This window comes from Trachemys scripta, chromosome 7 (assembly GCF_013100865.1).
Source record: "Trachemys scripta elegans isolate TJP31775 chromosome 7, CAS_Tse_1.0, whole genome shotgun sequence".
In the NCBI taxonomy this organism is placed as follows: Eukaryota; Metazoa; Chordata; order Testudines; family Emydidae; genus Trachemys; species Trachemys scripta.
Window position 1 is genome coordinate 85,645,743 of NC_048304.1, and position 12,194 is coordinate 85,657,936.

The 12,194-nt window shown below is 45.6% G+C and overlaps 1 protein-coding gene across 3 annotated transcripts in view; it reads right to left on the bottom strand.

Moving 5' to 3' along the window:
• The window catches only part of PALD1 (phosphatase domain containing paladin 1), a 187,857-nt gene that overhangs the window by 72,968 nt on the left and 102,695 nt on the right, over positions 1–12,194 (bottom strand). For all 3 annotated transcript variants that reach the window (XM_034775850.1, XM_034775851.1, XM_034775849.1), the window contains exons 11-17: positions 10,782–10,877; positions 9,886–10,020; positions 9,255–9,371; positions 8,933–9,112; positions 4,983–5,180; positions 2,644–2,784; positions 1,431–1,502 (exon numbers count right to left, since the gene is read on the bottom strand). In XM_034775850.1, the coding sequence (XP_034631741.1) occupies positions 1,431–1,502; positions 2,644–2,784; positions 4,983–5,180; positions 8,933–9,112; positions 9,255–9,371; positions 9,886–10,020; positions 10,782–10,877 (939 nt within the window). The remainder of the gene's footprint in view (positions 1–1,430; positions 1,503–2,643; positions 2,785–4,982; positions 5,181–8,932; positions 9,113–9,254; positions 9,372–9,885; positions 10,021–10,781; positions 10,878–12,194) is intronic.

The window sequence follows — 12,194 nt, forward strand, 5'->3', positions numbered from 1 at the left end:
GACCTCCTTGCCAATGATGAGTGGCTTTTACAGATGGCAGTTTTCCCCAGGGAGCGGGGGCTAGATGATGACTGGCAGTAGCCACTGAGGCAAGGTGGGTGAGAGAGTTGGGAGTTCCCCGGGGCGGGGGGGGGGGGGGGGGGGGGGGGGGGGCCTAGGGTGTGGGGGGGTACTGCTGGGGCAGCACCCAAGGAAAGGGCCCTGGGGTCTGGGAGGGACACAAGGGGGGGACTGAGGCAGGTGGCCTACAGAGGGTGCTCCGGGCTGGAATCGAGCTAATTCCCAGGACAATGAGCAGGAGGCGTTGCACTGGTGAGTCTCGACCTCGCTACAGCTTGACATAGATTTGGTAACTATTATATTTTGGGTTTAGAGTCATTTTTAGTTCAGGATACAATAAGAGCTCTCTTTATTATACTGTCAAAAAATAAAAGTAAGATTATCAAGTTGTTTCCCTGAGGAAAATTTCAATATGACCAGAATTGCAAATTGCATTGGAACCATCAGGGTCTTTCATTTTACTTCATGATCAGTGGAAACTTAATCTGACTTCGCTATAAGCAGATGCCACTGCAGTACTGCACACCTGCAGGTCACCAGCCAGAAGGCGGACTTGCCAAGGTGACACAATAATACAAGTGCCACATTGCTCTTTCAGAAGCAAAATGCCAGACACTTGGGTAAAATATGTTTGTTGCCCTTGGAAAATAAAAATGGACAGAACAGAGTGATTTCACAATGGGGAAACAGTAGAGGCTGGGGTTAATAAAGTAGGGCATAATCATACCATAAGCAGATGAGGGAGGGTCAATGAGGCTTGAACTCACAGCTGGTTAACATTTACACTCTGGTGGGGTGTAGGGAGAGAGCCCTATTTTTAAAAAAAACTATTATTCTGGCTATTTTATCTGACACTCAGATTGCCTGCAGCTGATGGACAAATGGAGTGCTCTTTAGACATGTCTCCTGTAGGCTAAGCCCTGGTCTCTGCTTTGATGTAGCTGATGAAAACAGACATTTAACACCTCCTGAGACCAGCCTAACAGTGTGTTAATCTTTAACAGGACATCATCATCCTCTTGCCTTGTTCTGCACACAGTATGATTTTTAAAGCAGCAAAAGACGTATCTCCAAATACGAACCATGAGCATACTAACCCCAGTATCAGAGCCCCAGACAAGCCTCCAAATGCCAAGACCCAGACTTGAACAGGGTTGTTACTATCAGAGTTTTAACCACAGTGTGAACAGACCCCAGTCTGGCTGCTTCAGAATCCTAAACACAGGCCCCATCACTTAATGGGAAATTCGGTCCCTGAATGAAATAGCTGAAATGCTGAGGCTGTTTGAAGGTACAGGACATGAGCAGCCCCTGGAGATTTCACAAGACACCCTGAAATAAAGGCAGATTAATATGGGAGAAGGACTCACCTCAAATTCCCCTTTGGTGTACTTGGCATCAGGCACACTCACAATTTCATCCTCACTCATCTCAGGGATGCCCTGCAGCAAGAAGAAGAGGCCAAGCCAGGTTGAGCGGTTAAAAAGCTATCCAATTACACCCCCCCACATGCAATAGTTTCCTGGGTGAACTCCTGAGCCACTTAACAATATTGTATGTGGGAATACGGTGGTTTAAGGGAAGAACTGCGCATCAGGAAGCAGGGGCTCTACAACTAATCATTTGTAACGTGTAGCTTTTTTCACCCATACTCTCAAAGCACTTATTTATGCTTTTTTTCCCTTTTAACAGAAGGTGACACTGAGGAACAGCAGTTAAATGACTTGGCCCTGTATTCTTGATTCTTCCATTGACTGCATGGGCAAGTTTCCCGACTTTCATGTCTGATCACAAACCAGTAGCGCCCCCGCCCTCCCGCAATGCCCTTTGTCCCAGGTTTGCCCCAGAATCGTTGAGTTACTTTGGACAAGTCACTGAACTTTTGTGCCTCAGTTTCCTGCTCTGTAAAACAAGACTAGTTCATGAGGTGCACGTGACTTAATTCCTTAATGTTTACAAAGCACATTACAATGCCTTTGATGGAAGATGCTAAAGAATTGCAAAAAATATCATAACCATCCTAGCTATTGTTCTTAAGCTTCTTTGCTGGCTACATATAAGAAAGGGTTAATAATAGGGAGATGTCCTTGGTCTCCTCAATCCAAAGCCACACCCAAGGTCATTTTAAAACACTGATCCACATTTCTCATTGAAAAAAAAAACCCTGCCGCCATTGCAAACTGCAGCAGAACTCCTTGGTGACTCTGCTCATGCAGCTGATAACCTCCAGCTCCACTATTAGGACTAGCCCAGTAGTGCAGAGCTCAAGGCAACAAATTTGACAAATCGGGAAGTGATGTAATGAAGCAGGAATTGGTGGATAATCTGTTCCACCACTTAAGTGGCCACACTCACAACAATAATGAAAACTCTTTGTTTAAACCACATTGCTGCTGAGCAAACCAATTTTATTAGAGGCTTTATTTCACTCTAGGCTCCTACTGAGATTCCAGCACAGCCCTCTCACTGCTCACAGGGCTAGGGCTTGGGCTAGGGCTTGGTGTTTAGGGATTCATTCCTCAGAGCTTCCTTTGTTCCAAACCCTCCTTAGAGCAAGAGACCCATCCCTGGGCTAATACCTACATTGAAATGCCAGAGCGTGAGGACAGCAATAACCATGGCTGTGGTGGTTCTCCCTCTGCCACTATGGCAGTTGAACACAAAGGCCGTGTGAGAGTCCTCAGCTAGCGCACTCTTCATTGCATCCAACAGCCGATCTACATCCTGAAAATGAACAACAAAAAGAATTAAATACGGACTTTCCCTGCTGGATGAGACTCATGAATTCTGTCCACCCCTGTGGATTAATAGAATGTATATCTGGTTTTCTTTAGTGCCTTTCACTTTCCAGGTAACCCAAAGGGTGCTACAAAGCAAGAAGATACACACTGGGAGTGCAGTGACTGTGAAAGTGGCACAGCCTTTGATGCACTCAGACTCATACCAGGGAGGGAATATTGGCCTAAGCAAAGGCATAACCCCCTACTTCTTGCAGAAAGTGCCATAGGATCTTTAACTTGCATCTGAATGGCAGCACAGTGCATTGCAGTGTCAGCAGTTAGGCAAGATCCTTACTCCTAATGTGGAATTTGAATGCTCTAGTCCAGATTTAAGAGGGATACCACTGAGTCTCTGTGTTACCTCCATTTAATCCTATATTCTGATATGTTGTGAACCAGCAGCATTCACCTTCACACAGAGATCGTTAACACTGTCTTTACTGTGATTGGCTAACTTTTTTTCCCCGTGAGGTGTTGAAAAGCAGCTGTTCCCTTTCTTTCTCGTGTATTTCTAATGGGTCTATCACCAGTGTATAAGGCACCATCTACATTACAGTGTTACTGCATAGGTCTTAAAGTTTCTCCTTCCAAGGAAGAATAGTGTGTGATTATATCAAATCCAGACTAACTGGTCTTAAATCCCCCAGTTTCTGCAGCTATAAAGAAATACACAACTCTCTGTGGCTATCCCAAGGTGATCGTTTTCACTATAGTGAAAATGTAAATAGGAAATCTCTCTAGGATAATGCTAATTACAGTTCTCAGTTTCTTTCGCATCGACATAAAATGGCTAATATAAACAGAAATGGAAAGGAAAGTCTGAGGCTACATCTTCACTACCCGCCTGAATCGGCGGGTAGTGATCGATCTCTCGGGGATCGAATTATCGCATCTCATCGGGACACGACAATCGATCCCCAAATCGACGCTTGTACTCCACCAGCGCAGGTAGGAGTAAGCGCCGTCGACAGGGGAGCCGCGGAGGTTGATTTGCCGCCGTCCTCACAGTGGGGTAAGTCGGCTTGGATACGTCGAATTCAGCTACACTATTCGCGTAGCTGAATTTGCGTATCTTAAATCAATCCCCACCCCTAGTGAAGATGTAGCCTTAGATTAACAACTGTAGATGCAAATCTATAGTTTCAGGTTCAGACCAGCAGATGGCAATAATGCACTTACAATAAACATGACTGCAAAGTGGTCTTGATTCTATCAATGCTTATATAAAACACATTCAGACCTGTAAAACTAAAGAAATGAAATTTCGTGGACAAGAGCGTCTGTGATCCCCGCATGGGCCAAATTACTAGAACATGGATCAGTGACTCTCAGGCTAGGTGGTGTGTCTGGTATACTGGAGAGGATTCAGCATTGTAAGCAACTGCATAACTTCCCTAGAGGAAGGCACACCAAATCTCCTCTTCGCAAGTCTATAAAACTGTGCAGGAACACAAGCAGTACACACAACCCAGGGCTGCAGAGCATCTCATTCTGGCCATGATTGTCCCAGAGTTACAGTACCAGACAGTATAGGCTAGGGATTGCAATCAATCATGCTGCCTTTGTTTTCTCAAAAGCAATGTCAGCCACCAGGCGCTGAGGACAACTGGGTGAGCAGACAGAAGACTGTCTGGTAACTTGCCTCATTCACTTCTCCCGAGTACAAACACAGGGAAAGAAGGGAAATGGAGTAGTCAGATTCAGCAACCACATACCTAGCACAGCAGCAGCTCCCCACTCCTCTAGGGAAAGAGGCTGCAGTGCCTTAAGGTGAGGGAAAGGGAGGAGCCAGAAGAGAGGAAAGCAACTGCAGGGGGAAATGGAAGAGGTAGTGAGAGACAGACAGACAATTTAGGGCAAACAAAAGAGAAAATACCAATTTGGAGGGGGAACCAGAAGAGAAAGTCAAACCAGAAGGAGGTCGAGTATCAGTTTGGTCATAGGGAGAAAGAGAGAGCATAAATTGGGAGGGGAGGGGAGGGGAGGGGAGGGGAGAGAGAAGAGCTGACCTATCCACCCACCACCCTTTGAAAGTGGTGAGGGAGAAAACCCAGGAGATTCTCACTGAAGGCATTCGCCACTGCCCCTTCAGGGGAGTTTTAATGTTGAAAACTATGGAATAGCTTCTAGTTCCTCCATTACCTGCTCCTTGGGAGCACAGAAGTCTGGGATTGGGATTCGTTTGTACACCAGCCCCTGGCATGTGCTCTTGTGCTGATTAAGTATCTCCTGTGTGGTCAGGCAACTCTTAAACATCTTCATCTGCTTCTCCTGTTCCAGATACACCTCCAGCCACTTCTGGGACTTTAGCACGTCATTCTTCAAGGTGAACTCTAATTTCTGCAGGGGAGAGACAAAGAAACTGAACAAGACTCCTTCATTGTATGGACACTTAACATAATTTTTCAGAATCTCTCTTCCTTTTTCACCCTAAAAGGAAATTTTTATTTCCCCATAAGTTTGTAGGTGAACTTAGGACTCAGGGAAGCAAGGGACTAATGCCAGGCATATTGCAAGACCACAGTTTGGAAACTTTCCACACAGAGCTCTGCTAATATGCCTTAGCCTAATCTACAACAACCCCTGCTTTTCAAGTCTAGACCTCTCCCAAAGAGCTCCTCTGCCAGTGAGGTAGGAATGTATGATACATTGATACATAGAAGATGCCCAGGCTGAGAGACAAACAAATTCACATGTTTCTATCGCCCACCTTGACTCTGACCTTCCGTGTTTTTTTACTGTCCTTAATCTCTTGGGGTCAGTCCTTGACTCCTTTTGCTCTCATCTCCCAGGGGTACAAATGTGTCCATAATCCCTTCTGCAACATCGCTTGTACACAGCCTCTGCCTCTGTTGAAATCCTGATCTACATCTTCATTGTTGCCTGACAACTCCCTTCAAGTTCTGTATGGCTAACCCAAGTTCCAACTCTTCAAGCTCCCACATGTTCAAAATGCTACTGCCCAACTTCTGTTTTGTACAAAGAAACCAAACCACATCTGCCCCATGCTTGTACACCTCCGCTGACTCTTCACTCATTTCAAGATCCTGTTAAAATTGCCCTCTTGATTTTAAAACCCCTCATGGGCTTGCCTAACTCATGAATCTAGTCTCTCCACACTCCCTTCTCTACACACCTAGCACCAGCCTCGTTGCCGTCCCACCACACAATCTGACCACTGTGGTGTGGCCACCCTTCTCCTCTCAGTTGTCCTGGCTATCCCTTTTCAAGACCCAGCCAAGAACATCTTTGTTCTCCCTTGCCTAACTGTATCATTTACATGTTCTTTCAAGCCACCCTGTAAACTCTGCAGGTTTAAGCTCAGTTTTGTTCCACATTCTGTAAAATATTATATACATTTAGGTGCTGTATAAATGCTTACTAATAATTTTATTACAACTGTGCTTTTTGTATCAAACCCACGTGCTCAGGGTTACAACTGATATAAAATATGTTACGCCACGCAAAACTGTATTTGTCATGAGACTGCTTTCCTTCCTCCTTTCTCTTATTTGCCAACATGAAAAGAGAGAGAGTGGGGCAAGTGGGCAGGCAGGCAGAAAGAAAAAAAAGAAAAGAATCGAGAGAGATGAAAAATCTTTGGTCAGTATCCAGAAATTGAAATTCTCTGTGCCAAGTGCACAACGCTCTGAGGTGGGTGATAAGCAGCAACCCAGGTAGGTGACCAGCTGGGAACGGGATGAGAGGGAGAGGGGGGCTGATGTGGCTCACAGGTCCATGCCCTGCTGTGGAGCATATGGATGGGATATCTTTAAATGCAGTCTCCGGTCGGTACGTCAATGTAAATCTCATTTGCTGATGGTAACTTGTCATCTTCAGCTTCGTGTACATTAAGGCTGGTGGTATTTTGACTTGTTTATTAGCAAAGTGAAAACTGTTCTTTCCCCCTCCCATCCCGCCCCCATAGTACAGCAATTTGAGAGGGGGAAAATAACCATTCCATACAGAATTGTATTTTAAATACTGAGTTTATATGTGCACTATGCAGTAACAAAATTAACTACCTATTTTTCTTATATTCTTCATTAGAGTACTACTATGATGTATCCTGAGAACTCAGCATGTTACACAGTAACTACTGAATTTGTGTCACATGCAGTGTTGCAGCTGGGTCAGTCCAGGATATTAGTGTGACAATGTGAGTGAGGTAATATCTTTTATTGGACCAACTTCTGTTGGTGAAAGAGACATGCTTTCGAGCTTACACAGAGCTCTTCAGGTCTGGGAAACTGAGGCTTTGTCTACACTGGCACTTTCGTCATTAAAACTTCTGTCGCTCAGGGACGTGAAAAAGCAGCCCCTGAATGACAGAAGTGTTAACGACGAAGAGCGTCGGTGCAGACAGTGCTTCGTCAGCAGGAGCCGCTCTCATGTCGACGCAGCTACCACCCCTTGTTGGGGGTGGTTTTATTTTGTTGCCTGGCAACAAAGAGCAGCTACACTGCGTACCTTACAATGGTGTGGCTGCTGTGGCACAGCCACACTGTTGCAAGGTGCAAAGTGTAGACATGGTCTAACTCAAAGCGTATCTGCTAAATACAAGATTTAAACAGATTGTTTAGCATAAATGGTTAACATGTATTTCAAGGGACCATTCAAGATGAAGTGGCCCGTTAAGCACCCTTGAAATCTGTTACCTAATTATGCTAAACAATCTGTTCAAATCTTGTATTTAGCAGCGACACTGAGGCCTTGTCTACACTACCAAGTTTTCTCGACAAAACTTATGTCGACACCCAAAAGTCGACAAAACAAAAATCACCAAAGGGTGTTCACACTTGCTTCCTCTGTCGACAGATCATGTCCACATTGGGGGCACCATCATCCACAGTGTGAACAATGTGCTGTGGGCATGTATCCCACAGTGCAGTGTCGTGGGAAGGCGGAGCTGATCCCTGTGTATTTTGGGATTCCCTCCAAGTTCTCCCACAGCCTCCTCAGCTGCCGGGGAGCGGCATCAGGAGTAGCTCTGTGAGCTCTCTGTGCTGAGGAATGTCAAAGCAGCACAGCAGTCTCCCCACAGCCCTGCGACAGCAATCTGCCTGCTGCTGTGTTCCCAGTGCTGGGCAGAACAGGAGCATTCCAATGATTTGCTCTTTGTTCCCCAAACGGAGCAGCACACTCAGCGGTTGGATACTTCCTGGAGCTTTGAAAGGGAAGGAGCCCGTACCTGCAGGGCAGCAGAGATCAAAACACTAGCAGAACGATCAGGGCAGGCATTATGGGATACTGGCGGAAGCCAGTTCTGTCGACAAAACAAACAGCAGTGTCTACACTGGCTCTTTGTCAAAAATAAAGGGAGGGAAAAAGAAAAAAGTCCCTTGTGGGGTGGAAGTTTTTTGTCACCAAAACCGAGCGTTTTCCTGACAAAAGTCGCATTGCAGTGTGTATGCGCTCACTGTTTCGTCACCAAAAGGCAGTTTTTGGTGACAAAACTTGGTAGTGTAGAAAAGGCCTGAGTGAGGGTAGGTCTACACACTGATGCAGCTGTGGAGCTTAAGTGAAGACACTCTTACGCTGATGGGAGAACGTCTCCTTTCGGCGTAGTTAATCCACCTCCCCGAGAGGTGGAAGCTATGTCGACAGGAGAAGCCCTCCTGTCAACATAGCGCTGTCTACACAGGGAGCTACAAGGTCATTATAACTATGTTGCTCAGGGGCATGGATTTTTCACACCCCTGAGAGATGTAGTTATACCAATATAGATTTGCAGTGTAGACCTGGCCTTAGTTTCCCCAGACCTGAAGAAGAGCTCGGTGTAAGCTTGTCTCTCTCACCAACAGAGGCTGGTCCAATAAAAGATATTACCTCATCCATCTTGTCTCAGAGAATGTGTGTTAGTTACTCAAGTATTACTACCATGTAGTATTTGCTTTGTAACCACTAGCCAGTTACATATATGCCAATGAAAATAAAGCAATACAAGCTGCTTGCGCAAAGTGTTACAGTACCAAAATAGCACCAAGACACTTCCTAGTGCCTGCTTCACTGCATTAAGCACCTCTAGTAGCAGTAGAGACTACCACCAAGAACAGAAAAGGCAGAAGGTGAAGAAGGTGCTGAGTGTTCACCTCTAATTGTTCAGGTGATGTAACAGGAACCGTAATCTGTTGTTCCAGGATCCCAGGTTCCCGGAGGGTGTAGATTTGTTCATTTCCTTCCAGCACCACTTCTTCACGGAGGTTTATCCACGTGATGTGGGAGTACTTCCTCTTTGCATCAGTTAGGTAGCTTAGCACACTTCCAATAGCCTATGGGAAATGGAAACAAAATGAAACTCCCAGCACATACATGTTTCAAGCTGCCCTGCACAGGGCACAACCCAGAAGGTTTCAGTCCTGCACTCTGGTCACCTCCCCCTGTGCCAGAATCTCCACCATGCTGCCTCCTTACCTTGGAGTTGGGCTGTGCCATCCCATACACAGGCATCTTGGGGACCCTCCGGAAGTTGGCTACCCTCATTTCCTTGACAGTGCTGAGCACATCTGGGGAGAAACGTTCATCCACCACCTGCAGGAGAACAAAATCAGACTAAGCTGGAGCCAAAGTTTAGATGAAAGCCACATTTCCAATCTCTTGGTTCAGCTGACACCTTTGCCATCACAGGTCTTCCCAGACAGACTCTCCCAGCTGGTCACTCTCTAGGTCAGAGTAGCACTCACTGGTAAAACAACCGCCTCCGCCGAGAGCCTCCCACTTCCCTTCAAACACCGCCCAGGACACTGTAATGTGCATGTCTGACACAAGGATCAGGATGGGATCGAAGTCACAGAGTCAGGCTCAAGATTTCAAACACTCCAAAGCTGAGGGGCACATGGATCAAGGGCTCTGGTTTGGCCCCATCAGAGTGAATTTTCAGTGTAAGCTTATGGAAGCATGTGGGGGGGAGGTTCCCCTGAAGAGCGTTTGGCTCTGATATACTGTATGTGGTTCTAGAGAGGCTGAATAAGCCTCACATGCCTATTGTGTTGCCTCTGCCCTCTAAAGGGTGGGATCTGCAAGAAGATTTAAGACGTTCACTCACTAGCACTCGCGTCCCCTTTGTTATCAGTTCCCCCGTCACTGTGAGCTCTGACAGGTTCATGTTCATCTGCAGCCTGTAGAGCTCTGGGTGCCCACACCTCCATCTGCTGAAGTTGAGGGCAAAGGCCAAGGGGTACTATCAGGGAGAGAGAGAGAGAGAGAGAGAGAGAGAGAGAGACAGACATGCTTTGTTCAGGAACAGATAAATGCAAGCACTGTACTACACATAGATCTTACATGAATAGCAACCTTCCAGGGCAATCCTTGCAAGCAATTCAGAAAAGGGTTGAAAGCTCACCGTTAAGGGGTTTTTTTTAAATCCCATTTCAGAGCTTCGCACAACCTGACCCTGATATTCGCCTTCCTATTCCAGTCCAGAGCCTCAGGCTCATAGTGATACCATACTCTACAATGTGATGTGGATAAATGGGAGACAAGGAAAAAGTTTTCAAACCAATTTCACTTGAAAATTAGCCAAGATTTGATTCCATGCTCCACAGCGGAAAAGCTGATACAGCAGTTCACTGAGTCACCACCTGGTGCCTGGGGTTCCTTCCTTGGGGAGATGAAAGGGGACTGTTTTCTCAGGGAACGTCATGTGCCATATACACAGTACATAGTGGGAGTGGGGCTTGGGCCTCCATTACCATTACCCCATGCTCTTAACTGGATTTTACTCATAGTAGTCCATTAGAACTAACATAAAACCAAGAGCATCTGAAGACACCATGAGGGGGTCAAAATCAACATCTGGAAAGTGGCAGAAGCTGGGCTTTCCAGCATCCAGCCCCTCAGCATACATGTTTGTTTCCACCCACAGTAGAGCTGCTGAAATGAAGTAGTGGGACGAGGGAGTGTAGGGGCAGGCTTCACAAGGACAATGGGGAGAACACTCACCTGCTCATGAAGGTAGTAGTTGAAAGCAATCAAGTAGAAATAGCGCTCAAGGCTCTGCAAAGTCCTTTGAAGGAAATACTCTTTGGTGCTGCTCCCCTAGAATAAACCAGAACAATGACATTTGTGACAGACTACAGGAGATAGAGCCCATTCAATATGAACTACAGACTTTAAACATGACTCAAACGCTAAGACCAATGCAGAGTTTGAGTCTATGAAATGTGTCTCTCCATAAGCTGTTTGCCTTCAAGGATGGGAGATCACTTTACACTTGTTGCTGTTTGTATAGAAGAGAAAACTCAGTAACATGCAAACACTGGCCTATCTCGGAGACCCTATCTTTTATAGCTAAGCATGCAAAGTTGGACGGGATACTTGAATAGCATATTGCCTAATGTTCCTGCATAGTTTGGGCTCTGGAGAAAGCAGGAGTCTTTTCAACTGGATTCAAACTGGTTTGCTATCCTCTGTTTGGTTTGGGGCAATGCAATATCCAAATGTTAGTATGTGACTTAAAACTTTGCAAACCAGCTATACGAAAGAGGGGTTGTGGCGAGCTCCAGTCCGGACACCTTCCTGGGCACATGGGCTGCAGCTAACAAGTTCATACACTGACATCTTCTTGTGGGCATGGGTTGATGAAAAGCGAGTGAAAGACAGACAAGGCTATGCCACAGGGGTAACAATGTCATACACTATACTGCAAGCATGGTGGCTGTCTAGTGGTGTTTGCTATCGTATTTGGAGAGTTTATTTCCAATTTGTTTTTATTTAATGCTTCTCTCTTCTGTTTGATAATTTGCCAATAAAATCTGCTTTCTTTGAAGGTGACTAGAATTGCATGTGTAGACATGAGGACAAACACTGTTGTGGTGCCTTAAAGACAAAGAGTCTCAACTGTGCTATCATCAAAGGCTAAAATCAAGAGTTGGGGGGGGGGGGACAGCATGAGCACCCCATGTTAGCCAAACAACTTGAAGGTCATGTTATAGCACTGTTAAGATAAGATGCCTTCTCAAAGCACTTGAAGGTCACGTTTCTTCACAGACACCCCACAATCACCCAGAAGGTCACAAATATTTGATCACTAAGCAGTTAGATTGCAAATCCAGATCCAGGATGTTATGGAAAATGTTCTAACATTTAGCTGTGTATTTATAAAGAGATTTCCCTGTAATACTAGGGGAGGGAAGGAGGTTTTGGCAAGTGTTACTTGGAAATCTCTGACATTATGTAATTGATTGTAATATTCAATTTACATATTATCCATGAGATAAATCTGGCCCTCTGTCATTTATCAAGAGACTGAGAAGCATGCTTACTCTGGAAACTCAAAACAAAGTCTGTAATGGTGGGAATATGCCAGGTTTTCATTGATGCTAATATCAATATTAGTGCTATTTTTCCCCAGGT